General features: G+C 39.7%; 1 protein-coding gene and 3 pseudogenes across 1 annotated transcript in view; 2 read left to right on the top strand and 2 right to left on the bottom strand.

Moving 5' to 3' along the window:
• LOC150064932 (phosphatidylinositol 3,4,5-trisphosphate 3-phosphatase TPTE2-like) overlaps positions 1 to 19,841 on the bottom strand; it is a 93,806-nt gene that overhangs the window by 29,283 nt on the left and 44,682 nt on the right. The window contains exons 22-29 of the mRNA XM_090329285.1: positions 14,264 to 14,317; positions 12,924 to 12,974; positions 10,905 to 11,066; positions 8,795 to 8,914; positions 5,289 to 5,392; positions 5,116 to 5,241; positions 3,850 to 3,914; positions 76 to 136 (exon numbers count right to left, since the gene is read on the bottom strand). Of these exons, the coding sequence (XP_090185411.1) occupies positions 76 to 136; positions 3,850 to 3,914; positions 5,116 to 5,241; positions 5,289 to 5,392; positions 8,795 to 8,914; positions 10,905 to 11,066; positions 12,924 to 12,974; positions 14,264 to 14,317 (743 nt within the window). The remainder of the gene's footprint in view (positions 1 to 75; positions 137 to 3,849; positions 3,915 to 5,115; positions 5,242 to 5,288; positions 5,393 to 8,794; positions 8,915 to 10,904; positions 11,067 to 12,923; positions 12,975 to 14,263; positions 14,318 to 19,841) is intronic.
• On the bottom strand, positions 6,561 to 7,693 carry LOC150064935 (26S proteasome regulatory subunit 4 pseudogene; annotated as a pseudogene).
• On the top strand, positions 18,521 to 18,940 carry LOC150064934 (destrin pseudogene; annotated as a pseudogene).
• Positions 19,196 to 19,836, top strand: LOC150064933 (DNA replication complex GINS protein SLD5 pseudogene; annotated as a pseudogene).

Here is a 19,841-nt window from a genome sequence, read left to right as displayed (position 1 = left end):
CAATTAAATGAAAGATACCCAAGGTGACTTTCTTACATATCTACAGTAGCAAATATATTAAAGTGATATACATACTACAAAGGTTGTATACAAAATAATGCTCAGGATGTCTGGTGTTGAAGAAACGAGCCACTTCCTAAAAAAGATAAATACATTCATAAACTATATTGTTGAAGGCGGCTCCTTTGTACAACTACTTAAAGATACTAGTAAAACATGCTCTCTACTTTTGAAAACGCTTTTGTCACAGCTTTAATCTTCTGATTTTCTTCTTCTTCAAGTCTGCGAAATGCTTCTTTTGACCTAAGAGTATACACTAGCTCTCCCCTTGTTCTGAAGGACAAAGCAGCCAAGCATTCATGCCTTCTAATCCTTGTCTATCTCCAGATAGACCCTCAGATTAAACAGGAAGGTGCTGGAGGCATTAAGGTAGGCATGTTAAATCTGTCCAAGTCTCAGTCTGAATGACCTGCCCTTAGCCTTTGTCTCTGGAGGCCTGGCCAGTGTTTATAGTTCTGGATTTTTCTCTTCAAGATGACAAGAAAAGGCATTGTGTTTGGAAAGCAGTCTGCCTTTTGCAGTTTTATAAATCCTGTTCTTCCTGGATCCCTAGATATCTATGAAGTGACTACAAGAGAGCATGGCTAAGATCAAGAACACATTGTATTTTCCAGCAAAAGTAGCTTTTACTTGACTTAGGGGCAAAGGGACATGGTCTGACTGCATACAGAAGTGGCCAGACTTGTTGATGCTTCCTCACTGTGTTTGTTTCTCCAGTAACTGTGGCTGTGTTCCACGCATCTGCACTTTGACCCTTTTCTTTCTATATTCAGTGTTGTTCAAAATACAATGCTGAAACCTTCTTCCCTTTGAAGGACAAGCAGGAACATATGACCTGATTAGCCTCCTCAGGAATTAAGTTTGTTCAGTGTTATGTTTATGATGTACAGATCAACACAAAGTACAATGTTTACCCTCATTGTTTTCAAACTCAAATATTTAAAGTCATATGAGCTATAAAATGTCCACTCAAAAACTTCCAGCTGCCAAATTTACATCTCTTCCTCCAGCTTTATTTTGTCATAGTTGCATGTTTTCCTTTCTACCAAATGGATTTGCAGAATATAATGCATTTCATGACACTTTGGAGCAGTATATAACACTATACTTTCTGTGCGTGCATTTTCCATAGATCCATAAATATTAATCCTATTTTTAAAAGAACAACCAGGGCACAAAACTAGAATTTCTTTTGCTGGTAGAAACTCAGTTACAAAAGACCTACCATATGATTCTTCTATGAGAAACTCAAGAAACATTAAAACTGATCTATGGCAATCAAAAATCAAAAGAACACTTTCAGTGTTTAAAAAGTGATTATAAATGCCAGAACATAGTCAACAATTTGATAGTGGTGTTCATTGCATGCCCTCATACATAATTGCGTTAACAGACAAATGTAAGATGAGGGCAATGTGGAGTCTGCATCAGTAAAGGTTTATTTATATAAGCATGCATTACATACACCAATTGTTTTTTTGTTGTTGTTGTTTTTTGCCAGTCCTGGGATTGAGCTCAGGACCTAAGCACTGTCCTAGGACTTTCTCAAGGCTAGAGCTCTACCACTTCAGCCTCAGCACCACTTCCGGCTTTTTTCTAGGTATGTGGTACCGTATTGTTCTTTATTGATACATACGGAAGAATAAATGTCATGCAGATTACTAAGTATCACATGAGATTTTGAGACACACACATGTATATGCGTATACACATACAAAAACACATACATACATGTACATAAATCAGGTTAAATACAACTATTCTGTCAAGCATTAGATAACATCATAGTGAAACTTTAAAATCCTTTCTTCTTTAATAATATATAACACAATGCTGTTGTGTGTAATCAATCTACTGTGTAACAGCTCAGCGAAAAGTTACCTCTTATGTCATTATAATCCTTTGCTCATTGATCAACCTTTGTCCAAACCTTCCTCCTTCTGACTCACCCAAGTTTCTGATATTCACTAGTCTAGGCTCACCTTCATTGAGATCAATGTTTTTTTATTTCACATATTCCATACTTGCCATTTGGCTTATTTGATTAACATATAACTTCTCCTTTTGTGTTATTGACAAAGACAGTTGTTTGCAGGAGTAAACAATGCACTATCATGTAGAGGTGCCACAACATTCACCTTGGAATGGAAACTTAAGAGGTGGATTTCATCTCTTGGCTATTCACTGCTGAGCAGTGAGCTTTTAACCAGGGGTACATATGTCTCTGCCACATAATGTTCTCTTTAAGTCGCATCAATACCCAGTCGAGGTATGATTGGATCCCAAGATCATTGAAGTGTGATTTGTTTGAGAATCTTCACACTGTTTTCTTGAATGTCTATGCTAATTGATATCATCAATAGCTTGCCATGGGCCATCTTTCTCCACAAGTTTACTAGCATGTGTTACCTCTTAACTATTCAATAATTGTCATGCTTGTGGAATGTTGCAGTGCTATCACATTGTGGTTTCCACCTGCATTTTTCTGATGATGAGTGAGGTTCTACATTTTCTCTTACACTATTTTTTTTTACCAATCTTGGGGCTTGAATTCAGCGCCAGGTACTCTCCTTGGATTTTCTCAAGGCTAGGGCTCTACCACTTGTGCTACAGCACCACTTCTGGCTTTTTCTGTGAATGTGATCCCAAGGAATGGAACCCAGGGCTTCATGCATACTAGGAAAGCACTCTCCTACTAGGACTTGCTCGCTTGTCTCATAAGAGTTGTGGAGCATTTATTATTTGCCTTGTGTGGGGAAAGAGACCTGTAGTCCTGAGGCTATGTTTGGATAACTGATGTCCAGCTTACACAACAGTACTCTTATGGGATGAAGCTGCTGAGAATTCCAGGAACTTACTTCAAGTACATTCATTGATGTTCACACACTGAGTGATCACCCATCAGAGCATTTCCTGTCATTGACCACTGAATGTAAATACGTTATATATGAACCCATACACAGATCTCCAATTATATTTCATTAAGGAAAAACAGTAGGAATTACTACAGGAATTCACTGTATGTGAATACATACGTACATATATCCCTAACCCCAAATTTTATGTACTTTCTTAGTAAGGAGCTTCAAGGGGCTTAAAATTAAGTTAGTCACTTACAGAGCCAAAAGTGGGATTTCCCTTATTTAATTATCAGGGAATCTATGTGAAAGAACATATATATTTTTAGACATGGCTTTCTTCTCCCTAAAAGACTACATATGGGGACACAATTCCTCTCATCCTGTGATGGAGCCTATTTTCTGATCCTTGAATCCAGACTGCTTTTGTAATTCATTTTTGTCTTAGCTAATGAATTCAAGGCCACTCACACTCACTTGAAGACTTAGTCTTAATGTAATTACACTCATTTGCTTGCTGTTCCTAAGGCCATCTCAATGGTCCCCAAGATCTAGCTGCCTGGGAGAAGAGACATAATAACAGAGAGGCAATCAGAAAAGCCAATTCAGATTAGCCAGTCCTCAGAGGAGCGGCAACTGATCAGAGATGCCCAGATCAGCCCAGTGAAGTAGCCAGTCCTGTACCTAATCATTGGAACCACTCCATTAAGCCCCATCCAAATGTTCAAACCACTCTATCTTGAGATAAATAAATGGGTGCTCTTACTAATCAGTAGGACCTCCAGGGCTTCGCATAAACAAAAGCAAGTTGATACCATGCTTTTATGATTTTTCACCAGAAAGAATAAAATGGTAGAACACTGCTTTGCCTGGGTCAACACTAAGCTCTTGAGTCTATAGAGGTCACTCTGTGCTGCACAAATATGCTTACCTGCATTGGATTCCTATAGAACGTATGTATCCCAGAGGATGGAAATGACATGGCGACAAGACGGTCTGGAAAGCAAAAGAATCCCTATTAGGAAAGTCAGTACAGATGGGAACAACAATAATAACAAAAATTATTTGTACATCTATCCAGGTTCTTTTCTCAGAGTACAAGAAGAGTTGATATGATAGTGACATAACCAAGATGATGCATTAAGATGAAGCAATAGAAGTCTAGGGAGGTGATTTTGTGGCAGAGCGTTTGATTTGCATGCAAAAACACTGAGTTGGATTCCTCAGGACAACATAAAGAGAAAACACCAGAAGTGGCAGTGTGGCTCTACTGGTAAAGTGCTAGCCTTGAGCAAAAGAAGCTCAAGGACAGTTATCAAGTTCTGAGTTCAAGCCCAAGGACTGACAATACAATACAAAAGTAAATAAATAAGTTATGCAATATCATAATATCCTTAGGCTCAACAGGAACTTAGTGTTTGAAGCCGTCTTCCCTTAGCAAACCTGACCTCATGGATAATGAACTTGTTCTCTGGGATTTTAGAAGATTAAGGTCTCTTTCTCTTGGATGCTTAGATAGCTAACAAAACTGAATAAATGATAAGTGAAATTTTAATGGAGCCACTTGAAATTGCATCGTATTTACTGTCTAACCACCAGGGAGTCTTGGTTTGAAATGAATGAGATTACCTGTGCCCAGATGTAATCTACCAATATATTACCATAACACAGTAGCCTATGAAATCATTGAGAAAAATACTTTGAGAGTATGGAAAGGAAGGAAGGAAAGAAGAAAGAAGAGAAGGTAAGCGAGACAGAGAAAGGAAGAAAGAAGAGAAACAAAAAAGAAGACAGAGAAAGCAAAAAAGCTAGGCATTTTTGGCTCAATCTTGGAAATCAGCTATTCAGGAGCAAAGATCTGAGGAACATGGAAAGACTTCATCTCAATAAATGGCTTGGTACAATGGTATACAAGTAGAAGAACTGTAGTTCAGAAAAGCAGGGACAGAAAGCAAGAGGCTACCTTGAAAATAACAATTACATAAAAAGTGCTAGTGGTGTGGCAGAAGTAGGAGAGCCTCCCAAGCAAGCAAGAGACTGAGTTCTTTTCCCAGAACCACCAAAGAAGCCAACGTAGTAACAAATCAAAAACAAAAAGCTCAAACCAATGTGCCTTAGATAAAAAACATTGTAGTTTGGGAAAATCAAAGGGAATATTCTTACTTCAAAGGAAAATCAACAGTTAAGTTTCACAAACCAGTGATGTAAGTTAAATCTAGGTCAAATCCATCCTTGGCATATCGTCTCTTATTGCCAGACACCTGGGAGGAACAAAAATGATGAAGCTGTAAAACAGAAGTCAAGCACAAAGAATTTGATATTGCTACCTAAAACTTTTACCAGGATGGGAAGCAAACATGTCCTGCCCACTTACCAGTCTTCTGATTAATTTTTCTAGATGTCTTTTCTGAGTTGCAAGGTGAAAGATCCTCATAAGTGTTATCAGCCTCAGAAGCCGAAAGAATACAATCATTCTAAAAATTTATAGATACATACTTTTAGTTCAGAAAGAGAAGAGTTCATCAATACATACGTTTAAATCTGTGTACATATGTTACATTGCTCTGCACCACCCCTATGGCCTCCACGTTCTGCTCTGGTGCTCTAACAGTCAGCTATACCCCTCATCCCAGAGGACACTGGGTAACATATGGACATACTTGGTGGTCACAACCAAATGGATGCAGGTGCTAATCACATCTAGGACTGCTGCTAAACACCCTACAATAAATATGAATCTAGGAAGAATGATAGGATGTTTTTGTCCTCTCTTCCCTACCCAAGTAATAACTATCTTCTCAAAATATCAGTAATGCTAAGATTGAGAAATTACTGTCTGGACAAACAGTAATGAGTTCATTCAGATTTATAGACTATTTTAGTTTTCATCTTCCCCCCAAATGAACTTTGATTGTTTGTACATTGGTGTTATTCCTTTTAGTAACAGAGGCTCCCTACAGCTAGTACATGCATATCAGGCAGGGAACAGGTTGCAATACTTCCCAACCATACTGGCTGGTGTTTCTCCTCCATGCAGAAACACAAAGGTGTGGACATGTCCAACAAGATTCATTTGGCAGAACTGCTTCAACCATGGTTCACAGATCCCAGAGTTTCCAATTCAGTGGTCCAGGGTGGAGGCTGATGTGTTCTTTCTTTCTTTCTTTCTTTCTTTCTTTCTTTCTTTCTTTCTTTCTTTCTTTCTTTCTTTCTTTCTTTCTTTCTTTCATCTTTTCTTTGTCTCTTTCTTTCTTTCTTTCTTTCTTTCTTTCTTTCTTTCTTTCTCTCTCTCTCTCTTTCTCTTTCTTTCTTTCTTTCTTTCTTTCTTTCTTCCTTTCTTCCTTCCTTCCTTCCTTCCTTCCTTCCTTCCTTCCTTCCTTCCTTCCTTCCTTCCTTCTTTCCTTCCTCATTTCTTCCTTTCTATCTTTCTTTCTGAAAAACGCACTTTATTGGGAAGCAGAGTGCTGCACAGCATAGACAACAGAGATTGCCAGATGTGAGACCTACAAGCCACATTTCCTAAGACAAAGGGGAATTTTTAGTAAAATCATCTGACCCATGGTTTCCACTGGGCAGGCACTAATGGCTTCCCAGTGGAGAGCCAGGAAAACTCCCATCACTTTCCTGAGGCAGTTGTGGTTCCTAGAGATAGAGCCCCTCAGGTGTGCCTTCTTGTTTTGAATAAACAAGGTTTTCTTTAGATTTTTTGAAGTCTACATTTGTTACTTTCATTCTGTGTTCCCTCAAGGCCATCAGCCCAGCTTCCGTACAGATTGCCTTATTGTTGGCCCCAGAGAGATCATCTTTGCCCTGATCAAGTCATCTAGAGTCACGTTGTCTGCCAGGACAGTCATGCTTTTATGAATGTAGAAGGTGAGCTTATTTTTTTTTCTCATCTGGCAGGGGGAACTCAATCTTTCTGTCAATGAAGCCTGGTCTGATCAGTGCTGGATCCAAAGTTTCTATCTGGTTTGGGGCCATGATCACTTTCACATCCCCCCTTGAATCAAAACGATTCAAGTGGCTTAACAGCACCAACATGGTTCTCTGAACTTCTCTCTCACCTCCAGAGTCCAAATCTTACATTCTGGTGCCAATGACATCAATTTAATCAATAAACACAATGGATGGTTCGTGTTCTTCTGCAACTCGAAACAATTCCCATACAAGTAGGGGCCCGTTGCCTAGGTGCTTTTGAATAAGTTGTGAGTCCACCTCTCTCAAGAAAGTGGCCAATGTTTCATTTCCTACTGCTTTAGCCAACAGTTTTACCTGTGCCAGGTGGCCTATAGAGAATGATGGGTGTTTTATACCAATCTCTTCATAATATTCAGGATGAGTGAGCGGCAATTCCTCAGATTCCTTAATATACTGGATTTGGTTGTCTAAGCCACCCATATCTGCATATGTCTCCTGGGGAGCCTCTCCACCTTCATCACTGTGACCAGAGGGACCGTGTCATCCATTAGCATCCCTATCACCGCATGCACTTTGTGGTTGAGCAGGACTGAGCAGCCTGGTTCCAGCAGGTTCTTGTCCAGGATGGAAAGGATGATGACACAGTGCTCAGAGCCCACAGATGTGGACACCATGGCACAAATGTCATCAGTGATCCTCTTCCAAGGTGCCTACCGACATCAGGGTACCCCCCCCAGGTCATCCACCTTCCATCTTTCCTCCTCTTGCTTTGCTTCTAATAGCTTCATTTGTTCCTGATTTCTAAGAAATTCTTCTTCCATGAGAAGATAATCTTTAATTATCTCTAACTTCAGTTATTTCAAGCGACACTGAGTTTAAGGTGTCTCCAGTAGCAGTTTGCTGGCAGCATCTGGTCACTTCGTTTTCTTCTTCTATTTCTCCACTCTAGTTGGTACAGGTGCTTCATACTTCCTTTTCTTGTCCTTATCATCCTTCTTGCTACCTCTGGCCATGACCACGACTCTGACTCCGATCCATCTTGATTCAGCTGCTGTAGCTGCTACCTCAAGTGTTGTCTTGCTACCAAGGTCTCAAGTGGGGTTGAGGTTGCCCATTGAAGGACCATATGGATTGAGGTTATTTTCAAGATCCAAACCCTAGCCAAAGCAATATTTACTTGGGGATCACACTGGACCTCTCAGAAATTTTGGTAAGAAAGAATCTATTTCTTTGACTTCTAATGAATATAGCTAAAAGTCTCCTAACTTTAGCCCTCCAATGTACATTGGTATTTTTCTATCTCATTTAGGGAAAGAGAGATAGAGACAGAGGCAGACACAGACACAGATACAGACAGACAGCCACACCCATACACATATTACTTAGTAATCCCTTACTGCTTTAACTTTGCCTTAACATTCTTCGTTTTACCAAACTGCCATTGCAAAAATCCATTATCTGGGTTGCCATATACGTGATTTCCTGGTTTCCATCGGCTATTTTTTAGAGAAGTATAACTAGAGCCACTGAAACTTCATACATGTTCAAGTCAATACACTTGCAATATTAGGAAAAGCAGATTAGTAGATCATCAAGGGGGGATTTCAAAATGATGTTCCAGTTCCTATATCCAATGGAAGTACTTTAGTGAAGACACCTTTAACTGGCTTAAATGCTGTCTGTTTTTAGATCTCAAGGGTATGAAAATGTATCATTTTCCCTTCATTTGTTCTTCCATTTTTGTGTTACAGTCCCTTGAAATCAGGTTCTTACACTTGCTAAGTAGGCCTCTACCACTCAATCCATGTCATCTTCCCTAATATTTTATTTTCAAAAAATGTATCAGGTTCAGAACCTAAACAGAAATCAGTTCAATATACACAATTTAAGCCAAGAATAAGTGCAAATTAAGGAACAACTGAAAGAAAAGTGTGACAGTTAAGTCACGGGCTTCCTACCTTTGGATATCTTTAAAAAATGTAGCATTAAAGAATATGTATGTGATGTCCATAAATAAAATAATGATAGTGATGGCAGCATCTGTAATATTGAGGAAATCTGAAAAATAATGCTTTTTCCTGTAAGAGAAAGTAAAAAAAAATGGTTATCTTCTTTAAGAGGATAGAGGAAAATCTTTAGAGCAAAAAGTACTTGACTCAACTTCATTAAAATTGTTATTGTAATAGATTCTATGAAATGGATGGACTGGATTTGGGAAAGAGAAAACATAATACTGGTGGAAGGTATTCAAGTAGTAAATTTGTATTATTACAAATTGCATACCTGATGACAATCAAAGCTTAATGAATAAGCCATCTACCCCAGCCATTGGACAAGAGGTATGCACTGCCTTCTCCAGTGGAGTTGGAAGAAGACAAATGCAACAGTTCTGTTGAGCAACAATTTCAGTACATCATACTATCCCCAGATCAATATATGAGTATCATATGAGATGGGTATGAACTGCGCTTCTGAACTCATAATCTGTCCTTGCACCCACAATGGAATCCCACGGGGCTGCTGTGTCCTTAAAAGGACAAAGACTGACATCCATCTACCAGACTCCTTTCCACCACTGACTCCTGCAGAGGTGAGCACTAGTCCTCCAGGAAAAGCATCTTCACACTCTGAGGCAGTCTGTCAGGATCAGACTAACCTGGCAGTGAATAACTCTGCTTTGCTCAAGAGAAGAAGGAGAACAAGTCCTCAGGAAAGAACATACACTGCCTTCTGAAATGACTTGGAGAAAGGGAGGCTAGGAAATCCAGTGCCTGACTCGCCCAGCAGCCCATCCCCAAGGCTTGCCTCACCCATCCTACTTTTCAGAAAACCAGCAAGCAGGAAAGGGAAGCAATCTATTTCTTTCTTGCTACATCTCACTAATGAGATAAGCAATCTCCACATCACCTGCAGATGCTTTCATTGAAACTTTTCCTTTCAATGAACTCGGGACTATTTAGAGTGCAGTATCTAGTATTTCACATACTATCAAACGTTACTTGAAATTCCAGTCAGAATCAAAGTATTGATCTATAGACCTCAAGTATATACTTCTCCTTCTAATTTTTAACAGTCATGGGGCAGAACTCTGGGACCGGGTACTGTCCCTGAGCTATTTAGCTCAAAGATACCATGCAACACTTGAGCCAGAGAAACACTTCTGGTTTTCTAGTAGTTAACTGGAGATAGGAATCTCACAGACTTTAGCACCTGGGCTGGCTTGGAACTGTGATTCACAGATCTCAGTTTCCTGAGTAGCTAGGATTACAGTCATGAGACACTGGGCCCAGATTCTTCTTCTTTTTTTTTCTCAAGTCTTGGTGCTTCAACTCAGGGCCTGAACACTGTCCTTGGACTTTCTCAAGGTTAGAGCTTTACTACTTGTGCCACAGCACCACATCTGGCTTTTTCTATATGTGGAACCGAGGAATTGAACTTGGGTCTTTCTGCATGGTTGGCAGGCATTCCACCATGAGGACAGACTCCTGGCACTCATACCTCGCCTTCTTAACATACACATTGACATATTAATTACCTGGTCCCTTTTGGTAAATCCCTTTAAGCTTTATCTGTTCAAAGACTTTTCTCAACTACTCCATGAGAGTGTCTCAAGCAATATAAAACTAATTAAAGCTATTCAATGAAAATCTGGGTTTGGGCCTTGGCTTCAAAATGCTTTTCAAGAGCACACATTTGTTTGGATTGATCTTCTAATTAATTTAGTATCCTGAAAAAAATTTGGCTGGGCGTTTGTCCTAGTAGAATGCTTGCTATCATGCACCAATAACCTGGTGCAATTCCTTGGCACCACATATATAGAAAAACACTGGGAGTGGTGCTGTGGCTCAAGTGGTAGTTCTTTAGCCTTGAGAAATGTCCAAGGACAGCGCTCAGGCCCTGAGTTCAAGCACCAGGACTGGCAAATAAATGTTATTTTATGTAAATCAAGGAGATAAATGGGAGTTTCAAGCGCACAGTTAAGGGAAATAGTGAGCCGGAGCTACTTGGTGGAGGAGCCAGTCTCAGTAGGGTTCTTTAGATTTAGACTTCAGAGAGATTAAAACTTACCCTTTCAGAAATACTTGTAGAACAACATCCAAAAGGAAAAATACAGCAATCACGAGGGAAAGTGTTCTATACTCTAATGGAATATGTAGTTTGCTGGTCGTAACTATAATATCTGTTGCCATTAGACCAAGATCGACAAAAATCAGTAGTATTGCCAAAATCCTAAAATAAATAAAGACAATGAGAGTTTGGCACCACATTTCAACAATTCCTAAAACTATATGTCAGATGCTAAAAAGACATTATTTAAGATTATACAGGCCAATGGTATGAAGAATTAGTGCATTCCTATCTAAAAACATTGTTCAGTTTTTATCCAATAGAAGCACTGCATAGTGAACCACATTCCCTCCTAAACAGTATACTGGAGGGTATGTAGAAACCACACAATAACTGCAAGCTAGAACAAAAATGGAAATGAAATGACTAGTCTGTCAGTATAAACTCTTTAAATATTGATAAATTCTGAAGATGAATCTATCAGTTTCTTTTAGCACATAAAAAGTCATCAATCTGAATCTTTGTCAGACTGTAATAGTTAAAGCTCAGTGAAGGCATAACTGACCTAAGCGCTTGAAGGACTACCTGCCTGTGTGCGGTGGTTCATAGCTATGATATTAGCTACTCATGAGACTGAGGAGGATACCAGGTCAAGGCCAGCCCCAGCAAAGAAATTCCACAAACCCACTTCAACAAGACAAGCTAGGTGTGATGATGTGAGCCTCTTGTCCCAGCCAGGTCAGTAAGGCAACTTCAATCTTCCTACTGAAGTCCAGGCCAGTCAGAGCAAAAGGCCAAACCTTATCTCAGAAATAAGAAAGTAGGAAGGGCTAGAAGTCTAGTTCAGTCAGTAAAATGCCTGTCCAGGAAGCATGAGGCCCTAAAATGACTAATGCCCACTTGGATCCTAAGATTTTTATTGAGGATTTTAACATGTATATGATTATTTATTTGGGGGTACTCCTTGCGCAGCTATGGACACATGAAAAAGAATTCAATTCCATACATATTTATGGAATTGAACTCTAAGTGCTTTGAAGCCTTTCTGTCACATATTTTAAACGAACTACCCATTGGTTGATTGTATCGTTTATGTCGTTATGACGATGAATTGAGAAGATTTCAAAGTCTTTAAAACTGAAACTCAAATGAAAATACTATTAATTTTTATGTACTCTAAGGCACAGTATAAAATTATTCTCATATGTAGAGTGGAAGCCTAAGGAACGTGTTTCCAGAATGGAGGAATCACATAAATAAGGGAGTTATTAGAATACAACCTATACTTCCAAAAGTTTAACACTTCGTTATTACTCTTTCCTTTATTTTTGCTTTCCTTCTTTCCTCACTCCCTCCATACTTTTCCCTCTTTCCTTCTTTCCTACTTTCCTTCCTTCCTTGCTTTCCTCCTTCCTTCCTTGCACTCCCTCTCCCTCTCCCACACCCTCCCCCTCTCAATCTCCCTCTCCCTCTCCCTCACACCCCTCCTCTCATTCTTCCAGTATTTCTGTCTTTCCTTCTTCCTTTTCCATTCCTGAGCCTTGTACTCTAGGTGCTGTCCCTGAGCTGCTTTTGCTCAAGACTAGCAAACTCACTGGAGACAAAATGCCACTTCTGGCTTTTTCTGGGTCATTTATTTGAGATAAGAATCTCAAGAACTTTCCTGTCCAAGCTGGCTTCCAGTGGTAATCCTCAGCTTTCAGCAAGGATTAGAGATGTGAGCCACCAGCACCCAACTTATATTTACTTACTTTCATGAGTAGAAAAACACATAGCCATATGTCATTACATAGACTTGCTTAAATGCCATTTTTTTCTGAGTTATAAGACCAGCTTAAGACAATTTTCCAAGATCAATTGGATTATAGTATGAAGGCACACACGGGTTATTTTTCAACATCTTAACAGTAGAAACTCTTGTTGCTCAGTTTGGACTTTCTTAGATTCTTTTCACTTTAAATATTGATGTTATATTTTATATACATACTTCATTGCTTGTATTTCTACAGTCTTACCCACCTGAATGATAGAGACAGTAGAATTTTATTTGCAATTTTCTGCATGTGGTTGCTGTAAAATGTGAATAAAAATAAAATCAGTCACATTTTGTCTCTCTTCATATGGCTTTTTTACCTTTTTAGGAAAAGAGTAATCTGTTGGTCTTAGGAACCAAAACTTTGGTGCAAATCCAAACAAAAGTACTTGCATTGTACAAGATTAACCAAAACCAAAGTCCTGTATAATATCAATTTAAAGGGATATTCTACACCAGTTTTATAATGAAATGCTTTTAATAAACAACTAAAATATTTACATTTATGTTTCATGAGTTTTTCACCTTCACATCCAGAATATATGAGGAAACAAACATACATATACCATACACCAAGTTTTGAATCTTTAGTGTAATATTTACCTTTCACATAAAATTCTAACCCTGACTTGATGGTAAGAGACTTTTCATCCACTAAATAAAGCACATACGATAGGAGGGGCCTGTCCTCAGCTGTCAGTTTTCCATGAACAACTGGAAACCTAGTCAAGTCATTATATATTGGCCAACCCAATTCCCAGAGCAATGAAATGAGATACATCGGGGATAAACACGGGCCCAAAAAGATTCTCGTGTCTTCAGCATCATCTCTTGATATAGACATCTGACACGTAGTTGGGCAGAATTTAGTTTAAGGCTTGAAATACACCTTGGAGGTGAGCCATTATAGGAAAACATATTTCAAATTAAAACTTCCCTAAGGACTAGTCTTTTCTCATTCTGAAAGGGGAGGGGAGGGAGGGAGGGAGGGAGAGAGAGAGGGGGGGAGGGAGGGAGGGAGGAAGGGAGGGAGAGAGAGAGGGGGTAGGGAGGGAGGGGGAGAGAGGGGGGGAGGGAGGGAGGAAGGGAGGGAGGGAGGGAAAGAGAGAGAGAGAAAGAGGAAGAAGAAGGAGGAAGAGGAGGAGGAGGAGGAGGTGGTGGTGTAGGAGGAGGAGGATCAATGCTGGTGTTGTATCCTCTAGCTGGAGATAATGGAGCACCTGCAGAGTAGTTTCTTACCCTGCTGGGGCTTCCATCAAAACACTGAATTGGCTTTCACCACTACAATAGATTAGGAATAAGAAGAATTCTTGATATTTATTCTTAAGACAGATAAGGTTTTAGAAAGGTAGCTGCAGATATTACATCCAATGCATCTTAGAAAAATATCAAAAATCCTGTATTGTCATCAATACTTCCAAGAAAGTTCTCTAATCTAAATCACTTTCCTTTCTTTGACTATACTTTCATGTGTGTCTGTACCTACATTCATGTTAATATCTATAAGTATACCTAGGTGAGTGGTGCATATATGTTCAGAACATACCCTTCATTGTTGTTAAGTTCATCACGTTTTGTTGTGGTATCAGACAAGATATCGCTACAGGATGAAAACAAAGCACATTGTCAGGTATCTTCTAGACTTGATTACATATCCCCCCATATTTCTCCAATAACCATCAACCAACCGTTCAAAAATGTTTTGTTCTACTTCTATGTATTTCAATATATTCTGTAGTTTATCTAGCTGTCTATTTCTACTGGAATGCATGCAGTAATACAATCATTTCTTTTTTCCCATATATTTTTTGTAATTAATGGAAGGGTTACATTATATTCACCAGATTGAAGGTGCATCACTTCACATACATTGATACCCTTTCTCATGTCTTGGTCCCCATTTCCCTCCCCTCCTCCCGGAACATTATCTTGTTTTCCCCCCTTCCCTATCTGTTTTCAAATAACCAAATATACGTATATACAATATATCAGATAACAAGGTGAAATACTGTAACAATATGAGATAACCAAGGGACGGCAAAAGAGATGAGAGATAACAGTACATTAAGGACAACAATCACTCATTATATGGCTTTTGTTTCTATATCCTGGAGGTCCTTTCATTTAGTGTCATACAACATGGGCTTATGTATCTAGGTTTTGTTCTATTGTATATCTCTGCTCAAGGTTTCTACTGATTATGACAAATGAGGGACACCATAGAGCCTATGTTCCTTTGAGTCTGACTTACTTCACTTAATATGATTTTTTCCTAAGTGTTTCCATTTCCTTCCAAATGGGGCGATGTTGTTCTTCCTGACAGCAGCATAGAATTCCATTGTGTATAAATACCACATCTTGTTGATCCACTCATCAACTGAGGGGCATCTGGGTTGGTTCCATTCTTTGCTATGGTAACTAGTGCTGCAATGAACATCGTTGTGCTAGTGACTTTAGTATGTCCTTGTTTCTGGACGATTGGGTAGATGCCAAGTAGTGGAATTGCTGGATCATAGGGGAGCTCTATGTCTAGATAAGTAGGACTGCGTTAAACTGCAGAGCTTCTGTATGGCAAAGGACATAGCTAGAAAATTCACTAGACAACCTACAGAGTGGGAGAAGATCTTCACTAACCATGCAACAGACAAAGGCCTCATATCTAAAATGTATCAACAGCTCAAAAAAATGAATCATTTCAAAACTAATCTACAAAGAAACAACCATCTAGTAAACAGACGAACCAAAGACGTAAGAGTCTTCTCTGAAGAAGAAATATGAATGGCCTATGGACACATGAAGAAATGCTCGACATCTCTGGCCATAAAAGAAATGCAAATCAAAACAACTCTAAGGTTCCACCTCACTCCAGTTAGAATGGCCGTGATTGAGAAATCTAATAACAACAGATGCTGGAGAGGATGTGGACAGGAGGGATCATTACTCCACTGTTGGTGGGAGTTCAAATTCGTTCAACCACTATGGAAAGCAGTATGGCATTTCTTCAAAAGACTAAACAGAGCTCCCCCAATCATTTCTTATGTGTATCTATTAAGACTTCCTTTATACTCTACAAAGAAAACCATTTGTATAATTACATTGTAATAGAGAAGAAAAGAACAATTCTGCCTTTGTGCTGTAAATATTTCCTTTGGAGAAAGCTTGGGGAGTGCTGGGATGATACTTATTCTGTGACTGTTGAGTGGAATAATAGGCAGATATGTGCTTCCATTGGCTATATGTCATCGGTTGAATCGGTTGTGGATTCTATGGAGAGGATCTAACATGGTTGGGATCCATCTCCTCATTTATGTGCAGCGGTGTCTGTTGTGTGAAATTGGGTGCATTGAGGCTTAGCTGCCTTTTTGTTGCTAATCATTGCAGTATCTTAGCCACATGAAGTCACTTTCATCTTGTATTATTTTCAAGTTTTCTTTGTTACATAGAAATACATTTTCATATTCTTCCTTTTCAGCTCATTCTGGGAATACCTTTTTCCATCCTTTCACTTCAACCTGTACTTGTCTTTGCTAAGGAGGTGAACTTCTTTTGGGGATATTTTTGTGCTGGAACTACTAGGGCTTCATCTTAGGGATTGGTTGCTCTTCCTTAGGTTTCTCAATCAATTCTGGTACTCTACCACTTGAGCCATACTTTCAGCTTTTTGCAAGTTAAATGGAAATCACAATCTCATACATTTCCTGCCTATGCTGTCTTTGAACCATGGTCTTCATGAGATCTCAACAGTACTGACCATTACAGGCATGAGACGCCATTGCCCAGAATCTGTGTCGTCTACCTTGACTGAGGTAAAAAGTACCAGGTGTATAGTATTCATGAGGTACATAGTATACATGATTCCATAATTTCAGCAAAGCAGTGCCAATATATAAATATATATATATATGTATATGTATAAAAACACACACATGGAGAATTCTTAGGTGAGTCTCCTGTCTCCTGGAATTTATCATTTGTTTAGATATAAGACTCTTCTTGGGGTGGCTACATAAAGACAATCGCATTTGGAACAGCATGAGGTAGTGGTAGGCAGGAAGCAGAGGTGACTTCAGAAAGTTCAGTGAAGCTAAGAATCCTACAAGTGCTCTTCCCTCTCAGGTAGTGTTGTCTCTATGTTAGGTGGGTGCCCCAGGCCTTCACAAGTTCCTTCATCATTCCTGATGGAGCTTCTCTCACAGCCCTATAAAGTCTTGATATGTCTTCACAGAGATGAAACACTGAACATTGAGTTTTTCGGCTGTTTTGCTTTGTTTAGTTGGTTTTGTCCTTCTAGTCCTTGGTCTTGAACTCAGGGTGTGGGCACTGTCCTTGAGCTGTTGCAATCTATCCCTCTACCACAACCTACCACTATAGCAGCACTTCTGAGTTTTTCTATGTGCATGTAGTACCTAGGAATCAAACCTAGGGTTTCCTGTGTGCTAGATAGGCAATCTAATAGTAGACCACCCACTCAGACCAGTTGTTTATTTTTTTCTTTTATTTCCTTTCTTTCTTAGTTTCACTCCCTTCCTTCCATCCTTCCTTCTTCCCTCCCTTTCTCCATCTCTCTGTCTCTATCTCTCTGTCTGTCTCTATCTGTCTCTCTCTGTCTGTCTTTTTTCTTTCTTTCTTTTTCCTTCACCTGGCTTGATACTTGATTTTTGGGGAGAATGCGGTGGGCGTTGGTCCAGAGTCTTATACTCAGGGCTTGGCTCCTCTCCCAGAAGTCTTCAGCTCAAAGCTTGTGCTATGCTCCTGGAGCCATAGCTGCACTTCCAGTTTTCTGATGATTAATTAGAGGCTCCTGGAGTTTTGTGCTTTGGTGACTTTGAACTGCAGTCCTCAAATCTCAGCCTCCTGAATAGCTAGGATTGCAGGGGTCAGCTAATGGCACCCAGTGATTCTTGATAATTTTTTAATGAAATACATTAACTGTAAAGTGAGATGACTCAAGACTTGAGCTGTGGCATTCACAATCAAATCAAATGTCAGTGACAACATTGATTTGTCTTTTCAATCAGCTGCAGTTTGGAGGTGTAAATGCCCTCAATCCACCCAGTTTGCTGATTCCTTCATCTCATCCATTCTTCAGCATCATCTTGAAGCTTCTGTCTCAGATAGGATTCAGAAACCATAGTGTTGAGGCAGGAGCTCGATCCTTGGGATTAGAATTGTGGCCCTCACTTCACTTGGTAGAAGCACCATAGCAGAAGCACTCTGGCAGGATAATGAATACTTCTAGGATTTTAGTTTCATTGTTTTCTGCTAAAGAGTCTTCAGAAAACAGTGGAGCCTCCTACATCCTATTACCTCCAAATAAAATAATTAAATCACTACTGCTTTGTAAAACTTAAGAGAACTTTAATCTCCCTGAGAGAGTCCACATGAAGTATCTAAGTGACAAATGTAGGAATGATGATTCCCTCAATAAGAAAATCACTCCCCCCTGCCCTCCTCCCCCTTCTTCTCCTCTTCCTGCCACTTTCTCCCCCTACTCTTTTTCTTCTGTGTCTTCATCTTTTATGTCTTCCCTTTGTCCAATTGTCTTTCTCTTGCATTGTAATGGGGATTGGACCCAAGAACTTGCCCATGCTAGACACTTAAATGACTTGCTACACATATCCTATCTCAAACCAAAGACAGAGGAATAGTCTGTAAAGATCGTAATGCCCGCTTCAGTGAGGAAAATGCTCTGAAGTCTAGACACTGGCCTTCTCCCTTCCCAGCCCTTCCAGTCCCTGTGACCACCCCAGCCAAGATGGCCTCTAGAGTGCAAGTTGCTTAAGTGTGTCACATTTTCTATGACATGGAAGTTTAAAAATTCTCCACACCAGAATAAAGCAAGAAAAGGAAGAAGGTTGTCCTTTTTTGTCTCATTGCAGACAAAACTTACATCATTGTTGAAGAAGGCAAAGTAATTTTGGATGGAGATGTTGGTGTTACCATAACTGATCCTTTCAAGCATTTTGGGGGAGTGCTTCTTGAAACAGATTGTCACTATGCTTTGTATGATGCAAGCTTTGAAACCACGAATTCTAGAAGAGTTGATATTTTTGTGGGAGCAAAAAAAGTCAAATGATCTGTGTGAACTCCATGCCATTACAAAGAAGCTTCAAGGCATAAAGCACGAATGTCAAGCAAATGGGCTGGAAGACCTCAACATGCTTGTATTGCTGAAAAGCTAGGTGGGTCATTAATTGTACCTTCTGAAGGGTGCCCTGTTTAGGCCATCATTCAGTGCCACAAATTAAAGCTTCCATGTTTAATGTTATCCTCTTGCTACCTAAGTAAAGCAAATTTACCTAGGACAGGGTTTTACTGGGGGGAAGCTGTTTTGTCATCTTCTAGAGTAAACTAAGATATATAAATATATGGGGAAAATAGCCATAAATATATCTAGAGTCTAAAGTTAAAAACAAAATCTTGGTGCAGGAGTGCAGGAGTTGGATGGCGGGAGGTGAGGTTCCTGGTTTCAGAGAAGATGACAGAGGAACTGGATTTCATAGGGCAAGACTCAGTGAGGAGGTGGTCCTAACTCTTGCAGAGCTCATTGAAAGGCTGGAGCCGGCCTGGAGGATGCAAAATTTGCTCCTGAACTTCTGGAAAGCAAGTGTGAAATTGTAGAATGCATCACAGAACAGCTGGATCACATGGAAGAAAATCTCAAAAGAGCCAAAAAGGGAGATCTGAAGGTTAGTATACGTCAAATGGAGATGGAGAGAAGCCGTTATGTCCTTAGCAGCTGCTTGCAGTATTGACTCACAATGATAGAGAAGTTTTTCCCTCACATTCAGGAGAAGGAGAAGACAGGATCCTGAAGGGGAACCTTGCAGCCTTTCTCCAGAGGAATTTCCCTTCACCAAAGAGCACATGGCTCAGAAGGACACTTATCTTAAAAATGTCACCTTAAAGCACATGCCTCCCAACTTACAGAAGGTGGACCTCTAGAGGGCAGTTACCAAACTAGATCCAGACTCATATGTGCTTCTGAGAGTAAAAGAACAGCAATAAAATAGATTGGTAGAACCCGAATCAGATGAGCAGATGGATTGGATGAGGACTCCCAACACTCGATCCAGTATTGTTCCTCTGATTGCTTCTGGAGCAGTGCAGCTAATTTAAAAATA

The sequence above is a fragment of the Megascapheus bottae genome, chromosome 3, assembly GCF_031878675.1.
Source record: "Megascapheus bottae isolate mThoBot1 chromosome 3, mThoBot2.hap1, whole genome shotgun sequence".
Classification (NCBI taxonomy): Eukaryota; Metazoa; Chordata; class Mammalia; order Rodentia; family Geomyidae; genus Megascapheus; species Megascapheus bottae.
Note: the sequence above shows the minus strand (reverse complement) of the source record. Positions and strands in the feature narration are given on the sequence as shown.